General features: G+C 45.6%; 1 protein-coding gene across 3 annotated transcripts in view; it reads left to right on the top strand.

Moving 5' to 3' along the window:
- Nucleotides 1-25664, top strand: part of BFSP1 (beaded filament structural protein 1) — a 72326-nt gene that overhangs the window by 19183 nt on the left and 27479 nt on the right. For 2 of the 3 annotated variants that reach the window (XM_011232105.3, XM_019805783.2), the window contains exons 2-3: nt 15291-15351; nt 25215-25310. In XM_011232105.3, coding sequence (XP_011230407.2) covers nt 15331-15351; nt 25215-25310 — 117 coding nt within the window. In that variant the 5' untranslated portion in view covers nt 15291-15330. Of the gene's footprint in view, nt 1-9385; nt 9970-15290; nt 15352-25214; nt 25311-25664 lie in introns of all 3 variants that reach the window. The other variant, XM_034640434.1, reaches the window with a different exon arrangement.

Here is a 25664-nt window from a genome sequence, read left to right as displayed (position 1 = left end):
ATCTGTAGTCACTCTTCATGCCGACTCATCACTTACAAGGGAGCTAAGCATACATTAGAGACTGGGGCCTCATGGGGATGCTGGTCTAAGGGAGCAAGGGCTGGGGAACCAGGGGTCTGCCCTTTCCTATTGCTGGCCACCCTGTTCTAAAGGAACCTTTCTAGGATGGCTTGTGTTTTGAGTTGATCCAGTTTCTTGGAAAGCCTTTGAGCTGTTTGACCATCTGCCCCCTCTGCAATCTGCAACCACCCTTGGGGGTGGTGGTGGGAGCGGGCTGAGTGTTCACTCTTAGGGCAGCGTGGCCCTCTTGTGGCGTACAGTTATATACCCTGGGGAAAGGATGGCCTATAAAAGGAGAGCAAGCAGAAGAGAATGTTAGAGCAGCACATCAGTTGGCTGCGGCTGCCATAACAAAAGAACACAGACTGGGTGGTTTAAGCAGCAGAGATTGATTTTCTCACGGTTCTGGAGTCTGGAAGTCTGAGATGGAGGTGTTGGCAGAGTATTTCTTATGAGGCCTCTCTCCTTGGCTCACAGATGGCCACGACCTCCCTGTGTCCTCACATGTCATCCCTCTGTGCGTGTCCATGTCCTAATCCACTCTTCTTATAAGGACACCAGTCACATTGGATTAGGGCCCACTCGTATGACCTCATTTTACCTTATTTACCTCTTTAAAGGCCCTATCTCCAAATATAGTCTCAGTCCGAGGCCCTGGGGATCAGGACAAAAACGTGAATTGTAGAGGACACAAGTTAGCCCCTAACAAGCAGGAAGGAGATCTTAGAGAGTCTTTTGCTCAAATCATCATTTTAGAAAGCGGGTTAACTAAATTGTTCAAAGCCACGCAACTAGAAAACAGCAGAGACCCAGCATTCACAGAATGCTTTCCATTACCCTTTGTGTCTGGAAAAAGCCCAGAGTGAACTGAGGATGTATCCAAACTGAAAGAAAAAGCTCTAAACTGTAGAGTATGAAATTGGCTGAAAGGCAAGTATCTATGCCTATTTTACTCAGGCTTTTAAAAGAGGTTTTCAGTGAATAAAAATGTTAATTAAAAAAGTGAAGAAGCGTTATATATTTAAACAACTTTGTTTTTATTTTTAAAGATTGTATTTACTTATTTGTCAGAGAGAGAGAAAGAGAGACAGAGCACAAACTTGGGGAGAAGCAGGCTCCCCGCTAAGCAGGGAGCCCAACACGGGGCTCAATCCCAGGACCCTGGGATCATGACCTGAGCCGAAGGCAGATGCTTAAAAAACTGAGCCACTCAGGTGTCCCATATTTAAACAAATTTAAAGGGAAATAAGAAGATGCAATGAACATAAAACCTGATACGTGACACTAATACTGGATTATATACATAGATATGTTTTTATATGACTGTAATCACCATGCATCTAGTCTTTCATCTTCCTACTCCCCTTCACGTTTGTTATAAACATTTTCATTTATAGCCTCACATCTTCCCCGTGATTAAATTGTTCAATGGTTATAGATCACCTTCTCTTGGTGTTACTGCACAGTTGGCTAAACCGTCTTCCTCTCTGACCCTTCCTCTTTGCTGTTATGCATATATATGGCTATAAAGTAAAGCACGTAATATTTATTAAATGCCTACACCACAAAATGCTTAACATATAAGATGATCACATTTTTCACAAGTGTTTTTGAAAGTAATTTCAAACTTACTCAGAAAAATTGCAGTAGTACGACACCCATATGTCCTTTACCATGATGGACCTCTTGTTACTATTTTGCCTCATTTCCTTTTTCTCTCTTTCTCCATACATTTTTATATTTATGTTTCTGTTTATATTTAAACATGTCATGCTTTTCAGAATCTTTTGAGAGTAAGTTGTGTACATCATGCGTCTTACCCCTCAATCGTTCAGAATGTATTTGCTACGAATAAAGATAACATTTTATTTAACTGTGGTATAGTCATAAACTTCAGTACATTTAACATTGATTAAATTCTTTTATCCAATTGAGTGTCCATATTCCAATTTTGTCAAGGGATCTGGTGATGACCTTTATAGCATTTTCTTCTCCTCCAGTGCAGGATGGAGTCTATGATTGGTATTGCTTGTAGATGTCACGTCTCCTTAGTTTCCTTTCATCTGGAACATTTCTCTAGTCTCTCTTTTTCTTTTATGATATTAGCATTTTGAAAGAATATCATCCCCTTCTATTTTTATTAATAGAATGTTTCTTATTCTGGGTTTGTGTGGATGTTTCCTTATGGTTAGATTCAGGCTAGTTATTCAGGTTATGCGGGCCCGAATTAGAGAGGCTATAGCCTCAGACAAACCAAGAAACTCTTGAGAGTGAAAGAGGGTGCTGCTTATTCTTATGCTGAGATAAAGGCATAAATATCGATCATCTCAGGTAAGCTGGAATGTATGATGACCCTTTTCATGTAGTGATTATTTCCATTTTATAGTGTCCATGCTGGAACCCAATTGGTTAAGTCACTTGCCAATGTGGTGGGACCAGAACTTAACCTCAGGGCTTTCTGACTCTCACAACACCCGGTTCCCAGCTCCAGCCCCCAAATACTGCCATTCAGCTGCATTTAGTGTGCCTCTTCCATATCTGATCATTCATCGAGCCCTGTGGAATCTATCCCAACAATCTCTTGAATTAACAAATTCATTCAGCAGTGGTTTCTTCCTCATGTGTATGATCTCCATTCCTACTGAGTAATCTCCCACCAGTGGGGTAGTCATGAGGATTATTGACAAATATGTCACTCATCCTCCTTCCAGGCACATGGCAGGATTATTTTTCTAAGAGTACTTGGTGTTAGGTGGGGCTGTATGATTTACTTTTGCCGGTTTGATGTGATGGGGTGGAAACTTTACAAGCCAGAGTATGCTCCCACTTCTCCTCTATGATGACCAACAATGTCTCATATGGTGGCAGCTCTGATAGCCTGTATGCCGGAGAGAGGATGATACGAAGCAGAGGGCCTAGTGGACCTTCCTTGGATAGGCATGTACCATGAGGGATAAATAAACCTTGTTGTCTTAAGCCCCCCAGAATAGGGGGTTATTTGTTATTACAATAGAAACCAGACTAAATGGGGTGAGTCACCAACCTGCCTTATGTTTTGAATTTTAATATTTTAATCAAACTAATATACATATTTTTACAGTCTAGTAATACTGCAAAGTTTAATTTTATAACAAGAAACAGTTGCCTTCTGTCCTGTGCCTCCCCTCTCTGCTCTACTCTGTCCCTCCGCACTCTCCCATTAAATTCATTGAAACAATCTGAACCCCTACTATGTGCCGGGCACTAATCAAGTTTTGGGAGATGGGGTGATTCACACACGACACCTGCTTTTATGTAGCTCACATGCTAGTGGGAGAGAAGGACTTGAGCTGAGGCTATGAAGGTAAGCAGAAAGTACACAGTGATTACTTATATATTAAAGTTATGTACATTTTTAACCCCTGGCATTTAAATACTCTATAACTCTGTATTCTGTAATAAGCTAATACTGTTGTTTCTTGGTTTATCAATAGTAGATTTTATTTTATTTTTTTTAAAGGATTTTTTTTTAATTTATTTGACAGAGACAGCCAGCGAGAGAGGGAACACAAGCAGGGGAAGTGGGAGAGGAAGAAGCAGGCTCCTAGTGGAGGAGCCTGACGCAGGGCTCGATCCCAGAACACTGGGATCACGCCCTGAGCCGAAGGCAGATGCTTAACGACTGCACCACCCAGGCGCCCCCAATAGTAGATTTTAAGTATTACCTTTCCCCTATGAAAGATGATGAATCTTTTTATACATATACCGTTCTCACTACCATCCCCATTCTTCTAATTATTTATATCAGAATTTTTAGATAAATTAATGATAAATGTTTCATCAATAGGACCATGTACATGTATGGTTTTTTCCACTGAGTCAAATAGGATACTTATATTGCATTCCCTCCTCAATTTTTTGTTTTTCCTGGAGTTACTAATTGCTTTGTTTTTTGTTTGCTTATTTGTCTAGGCCTTTGTCATTAATCTCCTCAAACTTTTTAAAAGAAATACATAACTTCCTTTAAAACTCATTTCTGCATGTTAAAATGCATCAGTTAATTTGTCACTTTCATTTTTTTCCTTAGAGACTTAGACTAGAAGAAAATTTTAGTAGCCAATGAAGCCATATACTACAAGAAAAGTAGATTATAGTAAATCAATAAATTTCAATAACTGGCATGAATTCATATATATACTAGTTCCATCCCTTTTATTTTTAAACAATTTTTTTCCAGTTTTAGTGAGATATAATTGACATACAACACTGTGTAAGTTAAGGTGTATAGCATAATAACCTGACTTACATACAGTGTGAAATGATTACCATAATAAGTTTAGTTAGCATCCATCATCTCACATTAATGCAAAAAAAGTGGTCTTTTTTTTCTTTGTGATGAGAACTCTCAAGATCTACTCTCTATCTCTTTTATTTTTTTTATCTTTTATTTTTTTATTTTAAGTAGGCTCCACACCCAGTGTGGAGCCTAATGCAGGGCTCAAACTCACGACCCTGAGATCAAGGCCTGAGCTGAGATCAAGAGTCAGATGCCTAACCGACTGAGCCATCCAGGTGCCCCAGCTCTCCATCTCTTTTAAAGTGGCTATACTGCAGCAATAGCAACAGGACTCTTACTTACCACCAACTTGTATATGCATCCCTTGTGCCCAGATATTGCCCTCAAAACTAGTTCTTTAGCCAAAGAAAACAGAACTCCTTTGATGGAAGTTGATTCCATGTGTTGGGGCATGAAAAGAGCAGACTATCTCTCTAGAATATCTCATTTCTAGAAAGCAAGCTTTCCAGGACATTAGAAGGACACTGAAGTCAGTCAGTGGGACTCCCGCTGACCGTGGTGGAATAACATGCACATAAAGTAACTACAGTGAAGATAACGATTATATAAAATAAGTTGAGCCTATAAAAGATGGTATTTATGATATTGATCAAAAGGCAAATTAATGTGAAATATACCCAAAATGTTTGTAAGATGGAAGCAGAATGAATATAACAAATTTCTAGTTTCTATTGATTTTAACAAATAGGAAAATATTAGCATACATGGGTAATTTGTTTCTTCTGTGAAGCTTGTAGAAGTGCATGATGTAGAGATTCCTATCTGTTTCCTGTTTCAACAGGAAAAAGTGAGTCCAGGAAATGTAGGAACCATACAGGGTTCGGTAAGAGCAACGAGCAGTGCTGTTCACCGAAAGGGGAACTGTTGTAGGGCTGCCGTGGATGCCCTGACTACACCCTCTGAGCAGCCAACCCCTTCTGCACTTGCCGGTGCATCTTCCCACTGAGCGGCTGGGGCTCCTTCCCGCAGGGCTTCATCAGGCTATCCCAGTGCACGTGGAGCCTACTTAGGCTGTCAGTGGCAGGCCAGAAGTGCCCTGTGACCAGCCTGTGGGAGTGGTGGGGAGATCTCCAGCTCTTTCACCGTGGGGTGGGGTAGCTACGAGGTGCCTGTTCTGAGCTACCTCCCAGAGCCTCCGGCATGACTAAACTGCATTTCCCCACCATGGTGACTAGCTCGTTATCACAAACCCTGCTTTGCTTTCCCCATCTCCCTCTTGCCACCCTACAGGATCTGCCTGGAATCACCTTCCAAATAAACTACTTGCACTTCAACTCATTTCAGGCTCTGCTTTGGGGGGACCCAAACTAAACTAACCAAGTAGAGGGGAAATCCAGCTGTGGCTGTAGTATTTTATGGGTAGTTAAAAAATAGGATTCAAAAACTAGGGATGTACTGTATGGTGACTAACATAATATAATAAAAAAATATTATAAAAAAATAGGATTCAACGGCAGGTTCCAAAGTCATAAACTAGCCAAATGTCCCACAGAAGCTAACTACACCAACTTAGTTTCTTTTATCATAGGAGAGGAAAACCCTACTAACATAGTAAAATTCCAACAAGCAATATTTATATTTTTAATAGCATCAACAGATGGGAGCACGATATCTTGACAGTACCATTGTGCTGGTACAGGACAAAGCAAGTTATACAAATCTAGAGAATCTATACTTCTGGAGAAAAATACTAACTTTCAAAAACAAAAATCTAAGTGAGAAAGAGAGACTTAAAAGTCCTACGCTGTAACAAGTAAGACTTCATTATAAAGTCTTAGTCTGGGATGCCTGGGTGGCTCAGTTGGTTAAGCATATGCCTTTGGCTCAGGTGATGACCGCAGGGTCCTGGGATCGAGTTCTGCATTGGGCTCCTTGCTCAGTGGGGATCCTGCTTTTTCCCTCTGCCTGCTGCTCTCTCTGACAAATATACAATACAATACAATACAATACAATACGTCTTAGTCTAATGATCAATGGCTTGGGTTTGAGTTTGGACCATACAACCATGTTCCATGTTCAAGCCAAAAGCCAATCAATCAACATTCCAAATTCAACATCTGGTGATCTTTTTGTCTGAAGTCACTCAGTTTCTCCAGAGAATGATCCCAAATCTCCTGCTTGGGGAAATAAATGCCTGGTGACCAGCATCCTGGAAGTAGTGGTAAATGGATACATCTGCTCCCTTAACCCATTTGTTTCAGTATAATCTCATCCTGTCCTTAGCTGTGCCTTGTGACCTTGAACTCAAGACCTCTCTTCTTCAATTTCACCAGGGAATAACTTCCAGTCTCCTGTGGGGTAGTTGCCTGGCTCTGCAGGAATGGGGTAGGAGACCTGAAATTCTAACTGCTCCTCATGTCCTGGGCTAACCCTCTGGTTTGTCAGCTCTACCCTTTCCCCCCTCTTCTGTGATTTCTGGTACATCCAGTTCCTAAGTTTTGCTGAGTCTTTCACATGAACCAGGTTGTTTTTTCCTTCCCAGTCCCCCCTGTAGCACGTAGGTTTCAACTTTCTTCACTCTGCTTGTCAGTTGCCACTAATCTCTCTGTTTAGCCTTCCGAAAATTTGTTGGCACATCTTGTCCGCTGTGATCTTTTCCTCCTTATTTTTGTGGAGTTTTTATCTAAAAATAAACTCTTTGCTGCCATTTTTGGTAGGGCTTGGGGGAAGGAGTGGAGGTGATGCCCATGTTCCATCCACTGCAGCTAATGGGAAACCCAGCCCTTCCCTCAGAGCTTTCCTTCTTGGGAGCCTTCTTGCCAGGCTCTCCTCAGTTCAGCCTCACCGTATTCAGGGAGCACCTGGCTCAGTCCACTGCACCTCACGCCAGTTGTTCTCACACCTTATTTATGCTGTTCTGCCTGAAATTCTAACTTCTCTATCTACCCACACACTACTGACTGCTGCTTCTTAGGTAGAAGCCCAGCATTTTGGTAAGATCTCTATTTTAGAACTTATCCCAGATTTCCTTCTGTGTAAATGAGTTGAGTAGGAATTTGTCTCCCTGCTCCTTGAGGGTAAGGACTTGGCCTTGTTTAATATTTATCTCCGAGACTATGCTTTGTGAGTAGACATTTTCTATTTGTTCCATTGGATTATTGAAATAACATTTTTTCCTTTGTTGTTTCTGGGATATCTATTTTTCAAATGGGATTACTATGTGTGGTAGACTGGGTTGCTGGTCCCAATTCTTCACTCCAGTGTGATAGTTACACACCCACACCCTTGCCATGGCCTCGGGGTGGGCCATGCCTCTTCCTTGCCTCTTGACTTTGGCTGTGGCCATGTGATTTGCTTTGACAAGTGGGATGTTAGCAGACAGGATGCAAACAAAGGCTTGGAATGAGATTGTGTAGGGGGCTCACTCTCGTCCTTCTGTCATTGCTAGTTCTAGGGGGATGAGAGACATTTGGAACAGAGCTGTCCCAGCTGATTGGAAGGCCTGCAGCTTGAAGGAGAGCTATCCAGTTGACTTGGAGACCTGGGAGTGTGTTGCTAGATATTTCTTCTTGTATGCCACTTAGTTTTGGGGTCACTGTTTTGTAGCAATAGCTGACTGATACATGATGTCAAAGGAAATGAATGCTTTTATAACCTTTGTTCTGTGTTGGTTTTGCTCTCTAGGAAGCCTGAAACCAATTTACCACGCCATCAGCAGATATATGTGTATCTACAAAAAATACTCATGTGGCTCTCCTTGATTTGATTGTAAAATCTATGTTTAAATGGCTTAAGAAAATAGAACAATAATCATACCACCACCACAACTCTGGACCTTATCTTGGATTCATTCTAGACTGAATTCATTTCATTATCTTACAGTCTTTTTGGAGAAATAATAAACCCATCAAAGATCTGTGTCATTTTCTTGATCTTTGATAACTACAACTTTGATTAGTAGTATAATTATGTAATTCTTTTTTTTTAAAAGATTTTATTTATTTATTCGACAGAGATATAGACAGCCAGCGAGAGAGGGAACACAAGCAGGGGGAGTGGGAGAGGAAGAAGCAGGCTCACAGCAAAAGAGCCTGATGTGGGTCTCGATCCCATAAAGTTGGGATCACGCCCTGAGCCGAAGGCAGACGCTTAACCGCTGTGCCACCCAGGCGCCCCTAATTATGTAATTCTGTGCAATCTATATAGTTGTTAGTTACATGGTACTGCTAATCCTTATTTTTAGGAAAACAGCCCTTTATCATGAATTTTAAATTGGAGCTATGACAAAATATTTATACTTAGGAATGTTTTCATCAAATGCTATTAGTTTCTTTCAACACCCACAACTTTTAAGTTTGTTAAAGCCTAGCTTTCTTATTTCTGTAATACAAGTTAAAATGAAACACAGTGGCAAAAAAAATTCTTTCATAGTCTCTAATGGAGAGTTGGCCAATTTATTAAATCTTTTAGGCTGTAAGATTTTTTCTTTAGTTCAAAGAATCAATTATGCCAATACCCTGATGGGACTCTACTTGTTTCTCCTACTACAGAAAGGATGTCAGAATCCGTGAGAACAAGGGCCATATTGTAATGATAACCGTGCATCTGTTTCTTAAGTTATCGTACAAAGAATGTTCCCTCACAAATATGCATAGGTGTTAATAAGAACTTGCTTGCAGCGCGCATCAGTTTTTCCGAGATGGGCCATTTATTTTGCACCCATGGTTAAGAACCCCTAACAAAAGGAGGGTTCCTAAATGTCATGTAATTATGCCAAAGAACTGCTTAAGTAATCAGGGGGAAAAAATCGGTATTGTTGGAAAGGTCTATAATTGAGAGCTTGACGGAAAGACAGGAGACAAAGCGAGGGGTCTTTGGGCTTTTGAGCCCGTCCAAGTTTAACAAGCTCCCTTGGGCTTCCTTCACAATTCCCAGAGGAAGCAGTCATGCCTCTCTTGTCCCCCTGACCCTCCATTCAATCATAAAGCAACAGGCTTTAACAATCACAGAACAAAAACCTCATTGCCCGATTTAACCTTCCAACCCCAGAGCTGTATGGTCCGCTAATCCGGCGCACAAAAGCAGGCCCGCTGCTCTTTTATTCTTCCAGCGGCTGGGCCCGGTGTTGAGCTCAACAGCTGATAAGCTCTGGAACGTCCCAGCAGCAGCCGGGGGGCCCCGATGTTTATTTAGCGGCCCGCCGCCTAGGCGCACGGCCTCCGGGAGCCGGCTTCGCGCGCGCTCGCCCGCACAGGAGCCATGTACCGGCGCAGCTACGTCTTCCAGACCCGCAAGGAACAGTATGAGCGCGCCGAGGAGGCGCCGCGCGCCGCCGAGCCCGACAGCCTGGTGGAGGGCCGGGTGGCGGCGCCCAGCCTGGCGGCGCTGCAGGGACTCGGCGAGCGCGTGGCCGCCCACGTGCAGCGGGCCCGCGCGCTCGAGCAGCGCCACGCCGTCCTCCGGAGGCAGCTGGACGCCTTCCAGCGCCTGGGCGAGCTGGCCGGCCCGGAGGACGCCCTGGCCCGCCACGTCGAGGGCAACCGCCAGCGCACCCGGGACTTGGCGGCCGAGCGCACGCGGCTGGAGCGCCAAGGCGCGGAGGCGCAGCGCACGCTCGACGAGTTCCGCAGCAAGTAAGCAGCGGCCGCGCGCGCGCGCGCGCGGGGAAGGTGGGGGTGGGGGTGGGGAAACGGAGGCCGCGCTTGGGCGGTCGCGCGCGCGCGGTGCTTCTGCCTCACCTAGGACTCCTTCCGTTCGATGGCACTTCGCAGTTTGCACAGTCATATCATTTACTTGCAATGCGCTTTAAAATTCAGGTATGATTTACATGCCATACCATGCACAGGTTTGGGGGTGCCTGGCTGGCTCAGTTGGTAGAGCATGACATTCTTCATCTTGGGGTTGTAAATTCGAGCCCCACCTTGGGCAGAGAGATTACTTAAAAATAACACCTTTTAAACAATGTAGAGATGTTAAGTGCATAATTCAATGAGTTTTAACAATGTATGTACCCATGTAACTCCCAAACAAGCAGGGCATTTCCACTACCCCAGAAAGTTCCCTCCTGTCCTTTCCCAGTCAGCCTGCACCCCTCCCCGCAAAAACCCCAGGGGCACCCAGAGTTCTGATTACTGTCACCACAGATTAATTTTACATGTTCCGGAATCTCACAAAAATGGAATCTTACAGATGTGCTCTTGTATGTCTGGATCTTTCTGCTTAGCACAGTGTTTTTGAGATGTATCCATGTTATTCGATCCTCACAGCCTTATCCTTTAGTAGTCGGTACTGCAGCGGTTTTGCAGGTGAGGAAACGAAGGCTTAGACAGTATCAAAATTGGGGGCAAGGTCACTCAGCTAGTGCCTCGCCTCACTGGGATGGAATTCAAGTCCTTAAGTTTAATCATCTATACCGCATCATAGCTGATACCTGGACATTATTTCAATGTGTGTCCTCTAGAGTCTTGCTACTTGAAGTGTGGTCTGTGGACCCGCAGCATTGCCGTCACCCTGGAGCTGGTCGGAAATGGAGTTAAGCTTGACCTTTCAGAAGCCCTGGTCCAGAGCACGGTCCCCTCTTTTCCACAGCCTGAATAAGATGATAAGATAACTGAAGAACTGTTAAAAAGAAAAAAGGATGCTCAGCAATTTGCCACCATCCTCCCAGGTTATAAATGCCTGTGCTCTTCTACTCTGCAGGGGCACTTCAAGGAATTTGTTCTTTGATGCTCCAGCAGGTGTAAAACGACGGCTTGCCCACATGGCAGTGTGATCTGAAATAGCAAAAGCCTGGAACGACCCCTAAATGCCTGTTCATAGGTAGACAGGTTATCAAATTGTGCTTCATTTATGCAATGGAATGCTATGCAGTTGTAAAACAAGGGAATAGTTTGTTACTACCGTTTACTTTAAAATGAAGGAGAGTAGAATTTTTTGCTTGCATAAGGAAAAAGAGAACACAACCAGACACGTGAAAAAACGCAATGATACTGGTTACATGTGGAGGACCAGGGAGTAGGAACTGGGCAATGAGAGCAGAGGAGACTTTTAATGGAACAGTTTTTTATGTAATTAAAAAAATTTGTCTAACCACGTAAGAGATTGATTCATTTAAAAGTTACATAAATTAATTAAAAAATACAGATGTCCAGGGGCGCCTGGGTGGCACAGCGGTTAAAGCGTCTGCCTTCAGCTCAGGGCGTGATCCCGGTGTTGTGGGATCGAGCCCCACATCAGGCTCTTCCGCTATGAGCCTGCTTCTTCCTCTCCCACTCCCCCTGCTTGTGTTCCCTCTCTCGCTGGCTGTCTCTATCTCTGTCAAATAAATAAATAAAATCTTAAAAAAAAAATACAGATGTCCAGACCCCACCCTGGACCTCAGGTGCAGCCCAGAAATGCTAAGTTTTATGAGCTGCACTAGTAATTCTAGTGAAAAGCCAGGTTTGGGGACCCCTGGTCTAGGGTAGCCAAAGGGTCTTCTCCAAACGTGATCTACGTCTGAGTTCCACATTCTTAATCTGAATCATGGGCAGGTTGTTCAACAAAATGTACTGAAAATGTTTATGAGATCGTACTCATTGATTTCATTCTTTTTTTTTTTTAAAGATTTGTTTATTTTAGAGAGAGAGAAACTGAGAGATGGAGAGGGAGAGGGAGAGGCAGAGAGAGGGGGAGGGGCAGTGGGAGGGGGATGGGCAGAGGGAGAGGGAGAAGCAGACTCCCTGCTGAGCAGGGAGCCCTGTGTGGGGCTCCATCCCAGGACCCTGGGATCATGACCTGAGCCGAAGGCAGATGCTTAACCGACTGAGCCACCCAGGTGCCCCTCATTGATTTTATTCCTATCAGTCCTGTTTCTGGGTTTGATCCATAGAAACAGATTTGGAGCTGGAAGTAGGGATCTGGAAATCCACCTGTTAGAGCCCTTCATGGGAAAACTGAGGCTTGTGGAGGGCCTGTGGGTAGCAGGACTTGAATTCGGGTTTTCTTACCCTGTGCTTTCTAGAACACTGTGTCTTAGGGAGGCTCCATTCTTGGATTCCTGCGGGAGTGAGTCAGAGATAGGATCTCATTCAAATGAAGTACGTGTTTTCCAAAACAAAGGGAAGCTCAGACAGCCGGGGAGCTCCATGGGTAAGCAGGAAACCCTGGATCCCCAGATGGTCTTAACTTAGTCATTAGGCCCCAGTCTACTGTGATTTGGCTGGGTGGATGTGACTCCTTTGGGCCCCTCATTGAAGGAATGGCCATGTTGAATTTTCCTTGTCTTTTCCTAATTTCATTTGGTTCTGAGTTAAAGGTCCATAGTTATGTCTTCATAGCTATCCCTTCTGGCTCTGTGATTTATTTAGTAATTCCCATTAATTCATTCCCTCCCATTGCCCCTTTGGAGATACTTTGATATTCTGACTGAGGTATTGGGATTTGAAAATGTTTATAAAAATCATACCCACCCACACGCATGGGTACATACACACCAACATTGGTTTTACATCCCAGAGGTGAGCTGATGGCTAGCCAAAGCCAGGTGAAAATAATGGAGAAGTGGGAAGGTATATGCAGCCTTGGTAGGCATATTCTCTACTTGGATAGTTGAATAATTTCAAAATCGGGTTTTCAGCACATCAGACAAAGACTAAATAAAACAAGAATGAAGTAAAAACAAATAAAACTACCAAAATACATTGCTGAATACAGTCAATTGTCCAAATTGCTAAAAACCAAAAATAATTATGTAAAACAATCAGATAATTGAAGCCAAAGTGTTTTTTCACTTTATGAATTCTTATCATGAATTCTTTATAATGAAATCACTTGTCTTTAATATCTAGACTTGTCTTTACAGCATGAAAGTTACCCACGATAACATGTTATTGCATTATTTATCAAACATGTTTTTAAGCTACAGAAATTCTTAGATGTTTCTAGCAGGAAAGAGCAATGAGAAGATTTGGATTTTGCTAACAGTTTTATTCTCAAGGCTAACGAGCCATTAAACAATAATTTCTGGCCCCATTAGAGCCACACACAAAAGAAACTGCTAAATGTGTCAGCCTGGTGGGAAATGTAAAGCTTGTACAAATATGTTTTCCCTACTGGTTATAGCTGAACTTCTTGGGTGGCTTTAGAGCTGGGAGTAGGCACGGTGCACATATTCCTAATTGTTCTCCCCTGAAGTCAGGACTCTTTAATTCTGAAGACACAGCGGCTTGTTTTTCTAGCATCTCTTTCGGTACTTGACTTGAGCCCATGGCATGGCTCTGCAAGGGCCCTGAAAGCTAAGCTAGCTGAGTGCTAATTAGGATTAGTTTCAACCACAAATGGCATAAACTCCAAAATGACATTAGCTTATCCAGGATGGATTTCTCTCTTGTGTAAGGTCTGGCCTAGCAAGCAGCTTAGTTAGTATTTGAGGCACAGAAGGCTCTGCCTGGCCTTTAGGGAAGCAGCATCTATGTTTCATGGGCAGGGTGGAGGAAAGGATGCAGAAGGACACACCCACACCGTCTCATATCAAAGATATTTGGAGCCCGCCACAGACTTATGCTTACATCCTATTGGTCAAGACTTAGTCACATGGCCACACCTAGCTGCATGGAAGGCTGGGAAATGTAGTTTTCCCCCTAGGCAGCCCTGTGCCCACCAAACATAAGGGCTCTGACTCCTGTAAGAAGACCAGGATGGATATTGGGGGCAGCTTACAGGGAACAAGGCGGGAGTCATTTGGGAAGGGGCCTTCTCTCTTTCTTAAGGAGAAAATTCCCCCTAGAGGGAAATTCTCTGAACAGAATGATTTCTGGAGTTTCTCTGCCTCCTTGATCCCTATCATTTTCTACAAGTCCAGGGAAAAAGACAAGGAGGAAAATTACATTCATTCCTAGTATCTGTTGCTTTATCAATTTTGTGTATGTTTAAATTTGGAGGCTCTCCCTGCTGTACCAAGGTAGCATGATGTGGCTATCAGGGCATGGTTTTTGGTGTCAGATTCAAGTGTGAGCCCTGACTCCACCCCTCTTTTACTTTGGAGTCTTCCAGGAGCTGAGCCCAATCAAAGGGTTTGAAGGCTGGTCATTTATTTGGAAGGTGACCTCAAAGAGCAAGGTTGAGGAGTGAGGAAGTGAAGCAGGAGGGGACGGCAGAAAACACCAAATGCGTTATCCAGCAGGTTAACATTGTGGGCACCTGGAGCTAGCCTGCCAGTTGGAGAAACACTTCAGTTGTCCTAGTTGAAGGCGAGGGAGCTGGGGTATTTATGTACCCACTCACCTTCTGTCAGAAGTTAAGGGTTGCCCCAGGGGCATTGACTCTGGCCTGTCCAACCTGCCCTGCCCACTGACCCAGAGCAGGTCTTTGGTGTGCAGGGGTGAGGGCCCAGAGATGAGGGTAAAGTGTCTGGAGCAGTTGCCCGAGGTCCAGGGCCAGTTTCTCAGCCTCGGTTTCCTTATCTTTCATGTGGGGAATAATGATAGCTGCTCTTTTCCAGGGGTTTGTAAGGATTAAATGGCATAATCCAGAAAAACTGACACATGTGGATGAATACAATGGTATAGGCGACCCAAACAAGGTCAGGCTCAGGGTATTTGTTGTAGGTCATGTAGGGCAGCCTCTGTGCCACTGCTGTGCTTGGGTTAGGGGTGTGTGCAGATATGATTCCTTCATCCTTGAGCTGGCTGGGTGGGGGGATGGGCCTCTAGTCTGGGGACTCCTGTTCCATTCATCGTTCCCAGTTACCCCTGTGTGGTGGCCATGGCAGCTCTCTGCGCACGTGCCATGCTGTGGAAGAGGCTGGGGAGCCATGGGCTCGGCAGTGCAGCATTAGCTGCTGTTTTAATCTTAGGGCCCTCTCCTTAAAGAGATGGCACAGTACTCATCTTAGATGAAACAGTGCTGATTGTGTGATCATCACGTATGGAATCACGGAAGCTGTCCAACTTTTGCTTATGTGTCTTATTTGCAGGTATGAAAACGAATGTGAATGTCAGCTGCTCCTAAAAGAAATGCTGGAACGTCTTAACAAGGTGAGCTGAGCACGAGCTTTTGAGTTTGAGTCTGGACTTGAGTTGGAGAATGGAACTTAGTGGCTGAAACGACTGTCACACTCCTCCACTCTGCGTCCCTTTAGGATTCACCTGTTTCTTTTGCTGTCACTCTCTCTCTTGATTTATAATTTTTAACTAAATCTTTGTGTGAACTCACACACCCAAGACACACAGTCCTCTCCCACGGCACACAGGGTGTTGTGAGAGAACCCTAGACTGTTAAGCTTAGTGGGTTGCGCTAGGCTATCCAAACATGGCAGCATTACAGTGACCAGCTGTGGTTGTACCATTCAGATGGCTGGTCCCAAACACATCAAACTGAAGAAACTTGCTTTGGGCAGTGGTTATTGGGATGCAAGGATGTCTCCACTCTGTTGCCTGAGAATCTCGAAATTGCTCTTCTGCTGGAGAACTCTCATAGAACAGAGGAAGAAGCTTTCATGTCCCTTTAAGCTCTCCCCTCTCGGAGACTGGACAGTAGCCGTGTGGAGGGCACCAGGGATTCTGGAGACCCTCCTGGAGAGTCCTTTGCAGAGAATTTCCTTCTTCAGATCCTCCATCATCATCCTAACTGATTGGATTTTCTGTTCTAGGCAGGGGAACTCTGATACCAAGTGGAATAATCCTGGATCTCAGAGGTTGGAAAAAACCAGGGATGGCAAATAGCTGTCATTTCAGAGCTCAAATGTCCAAGCAGAAAGACCCATGGAGACTTTCAATGAAGGGCTACTTATTTAAGGCCATGGCTACTTGTCCCCTTTCCCTCCCTTCCACACCCATAATTCCTCATCAGAATTACTGATCGAACATAGCATCTTTCCCTGCCGTGCCCAGATGTGGCCTTAGGATTCTTCACGTGGCTCTCTAGGCAACCACTACAGATAGTCGGGTTTGGCTCAGGATGTTTGCTAGTCCCTGGCTTTATCCAGCCTTTGCTGTCTAGGATTAGTCTGCTAACCAGTGGGAAAGGTAGAACCACAATCTAGGGAAACTGAATTTTGCTTTGTCTGTGTTACCTACCGCATGATGCTTCTGTGCCCTTCCCTGTGTGAAGAAATGGTGTATTGTCCAAACCAGGACACTGTGAAAGGAGGTGCTGTCAATAATCACCAAGGTCAATTAATAGAAACTGGGATTGTCGGGGCGCCTGGGTGGCACAGCAGTTAAGCGTCTGCTTTTGGCTCAGGGCGTGATACCTGCGTTATGGGATCGAGCCCCACATCAGGCTCCTCTGCTATGAGCCTGCTTCTTCCTCTCCCACTCGCCCTGCTTGTGTTCCCTCTCTCTCTGGCTGTCTCTATCTCTGTCAAATAAATAAATAAAATCTTTAAAAAAAAAAAAAAAAAGAAACTGGGATTGTCTCAGTCCAGCCATTGTGTGAACACCCCAGATAGAAACACAAAGGTGGACGTGAGAGTGTGCTCAGGAGAGCCCTCAGTGCCCAGGCTTAATGACTGGTCTTGTATTGGGTTGGGCCATGATGGCCCCAGGCCTGTTAAATGTTAAACAGGGATTTGGGTGTTATTAGCGTCAGACATCACCCAGCTGTTCTGTTGATACTTCTAGCTTATCCCCATTCTTGTTTTTGGTGGTGATCCCAGCTGCCAGATGAGGCTGCCATCTTGTCCACAGACCACTGCTTTTCAGGGACACAGGTGACTGACACCCTTCACGTAGATGCCACTTTCAGCCCCTCCCCAACACCACCACGTTTTGCTTTGTGAGTATTTATCCTCACTGCAAGCGGGGCTCTCTCTGGACTTGTTTCTAAGGTTGTCACCCATGCAGTCCCATCGTGGGCACTCTTCACAGAGGAGGGAGAAAGGGTGTAGTCCTTCTTCTTAGCTCTGGTGGAAAGTAACACTGCATTTAAAAACCAGCTCCAGCCTTCTGTCGTTGTTCTCTTATTACAAAAGCAATACATATTCTCAGGTAGAAAAATAAGGTATCAGAGATAAGGCCAGGTAAGGGGAAGGCCTCCCACCATTTCCTCGCCCAGAGAATACAGCTGTAACACCTCTGTATATATTGTGACAGTGTGAACGATTGGAGTATCAGACCCATGAGAATGTTGCAGAAATTCCGGGGAAAGATGCTACCAGCAACTCGGGCCAGAGCCACACAGGGCATTGGCGTGGCTGTTGCCTGGGTCCAGGGAAAGACACTTCCATTCACAAGCGAGTGTCCAGTCCAAAAAGGGAGAACAACCTGATCATAGGACCCTTCGTGCCACTGTCGAGCACCTGTGAGACTTTGCGTGAATCCCCTCATCTCTCTCAGCCTCAGCTGCTTCTGTCTCTGAAGTGGGAGCACTCACAGTTGCCACCACCGTGGAGTGGATGTCTGTCGACGCGCACATTAAGAATGAAGTGACATAATAGTGTCTGTGACTTGCCTGTCACAATTATTATTACAGAGCACTTGATGTGAGGGGTGCCAGCTTCGTTTCCCCAGAGTGTGGGATTCACGACTCTGGGGGAGTGGGAGATGATTTTAGACGGTGCGTGGAGGAATAATTTTCTAATAGCTGTGAGCTTATTTTTATGATTACCTCTTCTCAGTAGCAGGTGACATCAAAAAGTGCCTTTTTGAACGCATGTAAGTAAAGATGAATCAATTTGAAGAGAAATACGGAGTGACTAATAGCACAGGTGCTGCTCGGTTGTAGCAGAAATCCAGAGCTCAGCATACGATGCAGGGAGGTGGCCAAGTCCACGCACCAGCTTGGAACCGTGGCACAGTTTTGTGGTTATTTATTCTACCCTCAGAAACGACCCCGTCCCACCCCTCTGTTGCCAGTGAGGAGGCTCACCTTTGGTGAGGTGCAATGACTTGGGAGCCCCGCAGCCCATCCTTGGCAGGCATAGTCATGAGTCTTTTGTGTACCTGGCTCATTCTCTGCCTCCCAAGGACAGTCAGGGAATCTCTGTCTCTCAGGAGACAGACACAGAGCCAGAGTCTCTGGGTAAAGATGGCCCCTTCACGCGTGACGTTGGTGCTCCGTCCCCATCCCCTGGGCCACCTGAGGTCACACAGACATGCTGGGCACACTCGCGGCTTCCTGCACATCTCTGGCTGTGGGGACGTGCATGATCCGCCAGAGGCACAGTCCGGAAGTGTGGGCGTTAGCACTCCAGGAGCAGCCCTCGGCCGCTGAGGGGTGGGGGTCGGTGGATGAGCTCCCCAGCTCCCCATGGCTCGTAGCAGCAGCTCAGAGGTGAGTTCTACGGCCTCTTAAAGGGTCCTCAGCACCACTGAGGTGTGGCTGTCCACAGGGATAACCTGCTCATTATACACTTTCATTACCTTTGCTCCTTTCCCTGGATCACTTCCTCCTTCCAGGACTTCTTGGAATAAACATGTGTACTCAATCCTTGCCTCAGGGGAACTCAAGGGGCTGGCCAGGGGAAAGCTGGACCTTCTTGTTCTTTATCCATCAAGACAGTCACATCAGAAGGCAGAAATGGAAGAGTACGTTCACATCTTGTTGGCTGGTCATATCAGTGATTTTGGTTGACCAATCTTTGAGTGTCTACCTGCTTCAGATCAACATGGCTTTGACTGTCAGCTCCGTGTCAGCGCCCCTTTCCTTTGGTGTTGTGGAAGGGATTCATCCCTAGGTGTGGTCGTGGAAAATGGGGTACAGGAGAAACCATTGACCCAGTCTTTGAATCATGCTTGGAAAATATCACAATGTATGTTGACGAGAGGGATTGCTGCTGCTTTCACCAAACTGTCATCTGTTAATACTGCCCATGTCATTACATCTTCAGAACAGAGTTCCTGTGTTTTTAACAGCCAAAAAAAGTAAAAAATAAAAAGCTGAAGCAAGCCACTCTTTGCTATAAAATAACTTTGAAATAAAATAACTTCCTCAACATACCACTTAGTACTATGGCCAAAGTTATTCAGATTTTGAGACTTTATTTTTTTTATTTTTTTTTAAGATTTTATTTATTTATTCGACAGAGATAGAGACAGCCAGTGAGAGAGGGAACACAAGCAGGGAGAGTGGGAGAGGAAGAAGCAGGCTCATAGTGGAGGAGCCCGATGTGGGGCTCGATCCCATAATGCCGGGATCACGCCCTGGCCCGAAGGCAGACGCTTAACCGCTGTGCTACCCAGGCGCCCCAGATTTTGAGACTAGATGCAGTAAGAATTCTTGATGACTTTTAAATATTTGGGTTTGGCTAACCTCTAGGACTCATTGTCTCTCTATGTATATATGGTTATTGGTCCCAATAATGCCCAGTGCTGCTTATCTTAAGAAAACTATAAGGTGGCTTTAAGGTTTCTCTCCTTTTTTCTTTAAAATTCTCAGGATTTTAAAATGATGTAGGTTCTAGTCAAATGCTTTCACTTAAAAACAATTTCTTAAGAAGTACCGAAAGCTGCCATGTGTGCTTTCCCATGCAATTTGTGTATCTTCAGTGCATCTGGGGAAAGAGTAAGTAGCAAGGGTGTTTGGGGAAGGGGCATGAAGCCTTTGTTTTCAGGGCTACGAGGCTTCATTTGCGTAAGAACAACTCTGGGGCTGCAGATGAACTTCTGGAGATGAGAAGGAGAGGGAACTGATTAGGGCTGAGCTCAGGAGGGGGGTGGGGGTGGGGAGGCTGGAGAACAGAAGGACAGAGGAGGAACCAGGAGGCGTGCAGAGGGAGAGAGGTTGAGGCAGTGGGAAGACAGGGAGCAGAGCTCTAGAACGGACTCGGCACCGTTCTACAGGCCAGCCTTAGTACCGGGAAGGAAAGCAAAACCTACAATTTTTGGGAAGGTTTTTGACATCCAAGCTTGAAGTGTTTTTTAATTAAACCCGAATTAACTAGAAATCTCAATGAACTTCAGTAACCATTCTGAGCAGCTCCTTGGATGCTGGATTTGAGGCTGGGTAAAGATACAGACAGTTGGGTTTTTAGTGGAATTTCTAGCATCTCTGTAAACGGATCGTCAGGCTGATTCTTCGAAGGGACATTGGACTCTTTACTTCTCCAGTCTCTTTCTCAAAAAATGGTTTATATCAGTGATTCTGAAATTTCCTGGTGGACCAGCAGCACCCGGAGGTCATGTAAAAATACAGATTCCTGGGTCTTGACCCCAGAAATTCTGACCCAGTAGGTCTGGGATCTGCCAGATATTTTATACTCCAAATCATTTTACATTTCTCATTACCCCTAGCTGTCATTAGCCACACTTTGAGAACCACTGGCCTAGATTGCCAACACATACAACATCAGGGTTGGAATGTTTTCCAAAATTAGACCACTGACCCAGAGTGTACATTTGGAAAAAATCTACATGCTGCTGCTGGTGGAGCTTTTGAAAATGCAGCCGACAGCATCCAAAGCATAATAAAAACACAAGCGTCCACACATTTCTGAGTTCTGGCGCAAACAAAAGACAGCATTCCCAATCGAATCCTCCTCCCCACACCAGCAACTGTACATTCCAGTGGCAACTACTCACCTTTGCCAGTGCTGGGGGCAGTTTGTCAGATGATCGTCCTCAAAGCAAGAGAATGTGCTGCAGAAGCATCTGGTAATCCCTATTTTAAGGATAAATATTTGCTGGCCTTTATTATCACCCACGAGTCGTTTTAAAGGCTTGGCTGGTGGGAACCAAGCGTGGTTGTTTGGGCATGATCCTGAGGGAGACGGGGGAAGAAAGGCAGGCACCTTGCAGGTTGGGGTCAGGACTCAGCACTCAGCTCTCGACTAGTAAAGCCCAAGACAGATTCCAGTCCTATCGTTTCCCATTAGCTTCCCCCAACTAGCTGCGTGACCCACTGGTCAGTCTGGCCTCAGCCTGTCCGTCTGTAAGGACAGACTCTAGTTTCTGAGCTGCATTTCCCTCTGAGGGAAGAGGGCTGCCGGGGGGTTGGGGGGCCCTGGCCCCTTACCTTACTGCAGTCATGTCCTTCCAGAAGCATGTCTCTGCTTTGCCCCTGTACATTGGCATCCTGGGATATTTTATTTGAAAGATGACACATGTAACTTAAGAAACATCTGAGGACCAATGACCTTGAGGGTCCCTTCTATTTCTAAAATCGTGAGTGTTTGATCCTTTTAGAAGTCATGACACAAAGGACCCTTGAAACCCTATTTCAGTGATTGTGGACTACTTGCGGACAAGTTTTTGGTAAAAGTGAAGGTGTTTGAGAATTCTCTGCTTTGCTTCATCCTCAGCAGTCTTAAGAGGGCTGTGGTGGGAGGGAGGATAAGGGTAGGGGGGAGGGAGGGTAGAAGGCTCTCCAGAAGGACTGGCTCAAGGTCTTCGACCAACTCTGCCCCAGACTGAGCCATGCCCCTCCAAGGGGTGTCCCTGTCCACAGGGTTGAGAATCACTTCCCCAGCAAAGCACGGCTCGTGCAGGAAGTGGAGCTGCGTCCCCACACACTCTGACTGTCCTTCCCATCACTGGGGTCCTGGTAGGACTGTCAGTGAAGCTGATGGCCATGTGACCCACGTTGGCCGTCACAGCGCTCTCCCAGAAACGTGACTCGGGACACAGAGGCAAATTCATTTGTAGCCAGTCATCCTGAGGGCGGGGCCATTACCTCCTGCTGCTTTCAGTCTCAAAGTCCTTGGACTGCCCTGCTTTCTGTCCTTCTTGAGACCTGGCTGCCTTTCCTTTGGAGTCTCTAAATTATCCCGGCTCTTCCTGGTTGCGCAGCTCTTTCCCATTGCTGGAAAGAACCCCGGGCTTTCTTTGTATCACCATTTCTCTCACCAAGGGGCTTCACCAGGCTCATTCTGGGTAATTCAGAGACCCAGTCACCAGGGGCCCTACTCACTTGCCCTGGGAAATGCACACCTTGATTGTACAAGTGTCATTGAGCTTCCAGGGGTGGGCAGCGTGCGTCTTCTGAAGGAAGAAGCAATGTTGTTGCAGTGTCATTGAACTCTGCATTACTGTCCCTGTGACACAGGATTCCAGGACCCATCATGAAGCCCTGAGGGCAGAGCTCATCAAAAGTCAGCGACTGATAAATTCATTCATCAAAAGAATGAGCCCAGAAACTGAACACCCAGAGTTAGTTTTCGCATTAATTTAGTTCAGACAGTTCAGAGCCCTGCACTTGGAGCCATGCATCCCTGGTTTGTAATTTGGTCTTACTTATGATTACTTATGATTAAAAAAAAAAAATGACTTCAGACCCTGTGCAGCTCTTTCAAAGGGTACGATTTTCTGCTATGCTCCTGTGTCTCCCAGGGTGCAGCAGAGGCCCAGCTCCCGCCCGGAAGTGAGTGAGTGGAACCCTGGGGGAAAGCAGAGAAGCGTCCAGGGGCAGTGGGCAGGGAACCAGCTCCAGGTTGGGGTCCTTCTCTCCTTCTGTCTGAGGGTTCCCTTCCTACCTGGTTGCTCAGTGTTGGCCTCCCTGGTCCCCATCAAGGGACTTCAGAGTCTTCAGAGGGAAAGATTTAGTAAACAGAAATGAAAGGAGAGAAACTGGGGGTGTTCCCCCTGGGGTAGAAACCTGGAGGAGACACTGAGGAAGAATGGGATGTTCCCTTGTGCCCCAAATTAATCCTGGCTCGGGAGCCACCAGCCAGGTGTGCTGGGAAGCAATCAAAATACCCTGATGGTTGCTAGTTGATCTGGTTGGTTTTGTAGAACCCTGAAGTTCTTTTAAGGTAAACTTGGAGGCGCCTGGGGTGGCTCAGTCGGTTAAGTGGCCAACTCTGAATTTTGGCTCAAGTCCTGATCTCAGGGTCATGGGACTGAGACCCGTGTCAGGCTTAGCATGGAGTCTAGAGTCTGCTTGTCCTTCCCCCTCTGCTCCTCCCCCTGTTTGTGCTCTCTTTCTCAAATAAACACATAAAATCTTTAAAAAAAAAAAAAAGATAAACTCAAAGTTCTCTTTGGTAGATAAAATAGCCTCAGAGGTTTGAGTTGGGTGGGGATTAGCTGCCCCCCCCACACACAATTTTGCTCGAGTTTCAGACCAAATTCACACAGGCATGTATTTCTTTTTTTTTTTTTTTTTAAGATTTTATTTATTTATTCAACAGAGATAGAGACAGCCAGTGAGAGAGGGAACACAAGCAGGGGGAGTGGGAGAGGAAGAAGCAGGCTCATAGTGGAGGAGGCTGATGTGGGCCTCGATCCCATAACGCCGGGATCACGCCCTGAGCCAAAAGCAGACGCTTAACCGCTGTGCCACCCAGGCGCCCCCACACAGGCATGTATTTCTTAATTAAGTGTTTATTCTGATGTAGGCCCCCTAAAATTCATACAGCCTGTTCCCTAAGCTCATGAAGTCCCAGCTTTCTGACGTGGTAGGTGCTGAGGCCACACTTTGCATGAAAAGCTCATTCAAGGCAGGTGATCCACTGGAGTCGGAATTCTAGTATCCTTATTGTCAGCATCCGACAGGCAGAATCTTGCCACACCAGTCATCTTTTATAGGAGTGATGAAGGACTCAGGTGCCTTCCTGTGGAATGCAGGCAAAAAGGGCTTCCCGGAATTTAAATCCTCTTAGTGCAAGAGTGGGGTATGTGTCAAAATATCTTGGCCAGTGCTCATGCCTGACTGTTTTAACTCTGCTCATACAAGGATGGAGTATGTCTTAAATATGTTAGCCAACCACATAGCTACCTTTATTTATGAAAGCCCATGGCTCCCATTCATCATGCTTTTCAACAAATCATTAGTAAGTCAGTAAAAGATTCATTCGGCAAAGCCTCAGGTATTGGCAGGTGTGCATGGAAGAGTTGTCCCAGAAGAGTGACGGTCTTGAGGAATCCAAGTGATGCTCACTGGTAATATCACGCTGGACTGCTACAGTATTAAGGCAATTCCAGCCATCACAGCACTATCTTATTTTTTTTAATTTCATTTATTTATTTGAGAGAGAGAGAGAGAAAGAGCGTGCACACACACACACACACGCATGAGCAGGGGGAGAGGGAGAAGCAGACATCCCGCTGAGCAGGGAGCCTGATGCGGGACTCGATCCCAGGACCCTGAGATCGTGACCTGAGTCGAAGGCAGCCGCTTACACTGACTGAGCCACCCAGGCGCCCCACAACACTATCTGATTAAGAGCACAGTATTTTAACCTGTTTGGTTTACCCAAGCAAGAGCAATGAGATGAAAATCAGTGACCTATCAGAATGTTTGGTGAGAACACTCAGCCTTGTGTCCTAAGTGTCATTTGCAATTTTAAAGGAGTAAACATTGTTTACCACAGCGATTACTAAAAATGCATTTTATATTAAAGATACATAGTGTCAGGATAAGTGTCAGCAATCCTCGGGAGAAAGCTGTTAAAATGGAGGTTTCAGTGTTAACAGAAAGCTCTTTCTTGGTCTTAGAAACTCAACTTCCCGATGATGAGATATACAACAGATACAGATGTAACTTAAATTTTAAGGGTGTTGGTAAATTTTAAAGCCTTGATCTACGTAGATCAAGATTTTGCAACCCTGGCACTATTGACATTTTGAACTGGAGAATTCTCTCTTGTGGGGGGGCTGTCCTGTGTATGGTAGGAGATTTAGGAAGATCCCTGGCCTCTGCTCATTAGATGTCCATCGTCATACCCCAGCACCCAAGTGGTACCAGTTGGAAATCTCCCCAGATACTACCAAACGTCCCCTTGGGGGCAAAATCAATCTCTGTGGAGATCCGTTCTAGACCAGGTCCAATGGGATAACCCAATCCTTATCAGACATGTGGAATCTCAGACACTCTCTCAGACTTACTGAATAAGACTCCGCATTCTACTAAGACTCCAGGAGGTCCACGTGCCCATACACCTGGCTGATTTCACACCCATGTCCCAATACCTCCACTGGGCAGCCCCTCTGAACCGGATGTGTGACTCAGTTTCTCATTGTAGGAAGCTGATGAAGCCTTACTGCATAACCTACGCCTTCAGATCGAAGCCCAGTTTCTACAGGACGACATCAGTGCAGCAAAGGACAGGTACAAAAAGGTAACCGTAAACCTTCTGAAGCCCTTCCCCCTGATAACCCAGTTTGGGTTTGGCCAGACAAGACCAGGGCCCTCGCGGCTGACACGTGAGCCTGCTGTAGTGTGTATTGCCCCTGAACCACGTGGGTGATGGGTTGGTTGCCGGATGGCCCTTTGTGAGCCAGACGTGTGTAGAGGAGGAGGGCTTGGGAACTCATGTCTGTGGAGTCCATTACAATTCGCAAGTGATTTTGCATAGATCCATCTTGAGTAAGCTAGGATCTGTCAGTCTCAGAAAATGCAGAAATGCAGAAAATGCAACATATGTATATTAGCTCTGCCTCCAAGCCAGTGAGTTGGCATTCATGAGCTTCCT

The sequence above is a fragment of the Ailuropoda melanoleuca genome, chromosome 13 (assembly GCF_002007445.2).
Source record: "Ailuropoda melanoleuca isolate Jingjing chromosome 13, ASM200744v2, whole genome shotgun sequence".
Lineage (NCBI taxonomy): Eukaryota > Metazoa > Chordata > Mammalia > Carnivora > Ursidae > Ailuropoda > Ailuropoda melanoleuca.
This window is presented reverse-complemented; position numbering and strand designations above follow the sequence as displayed.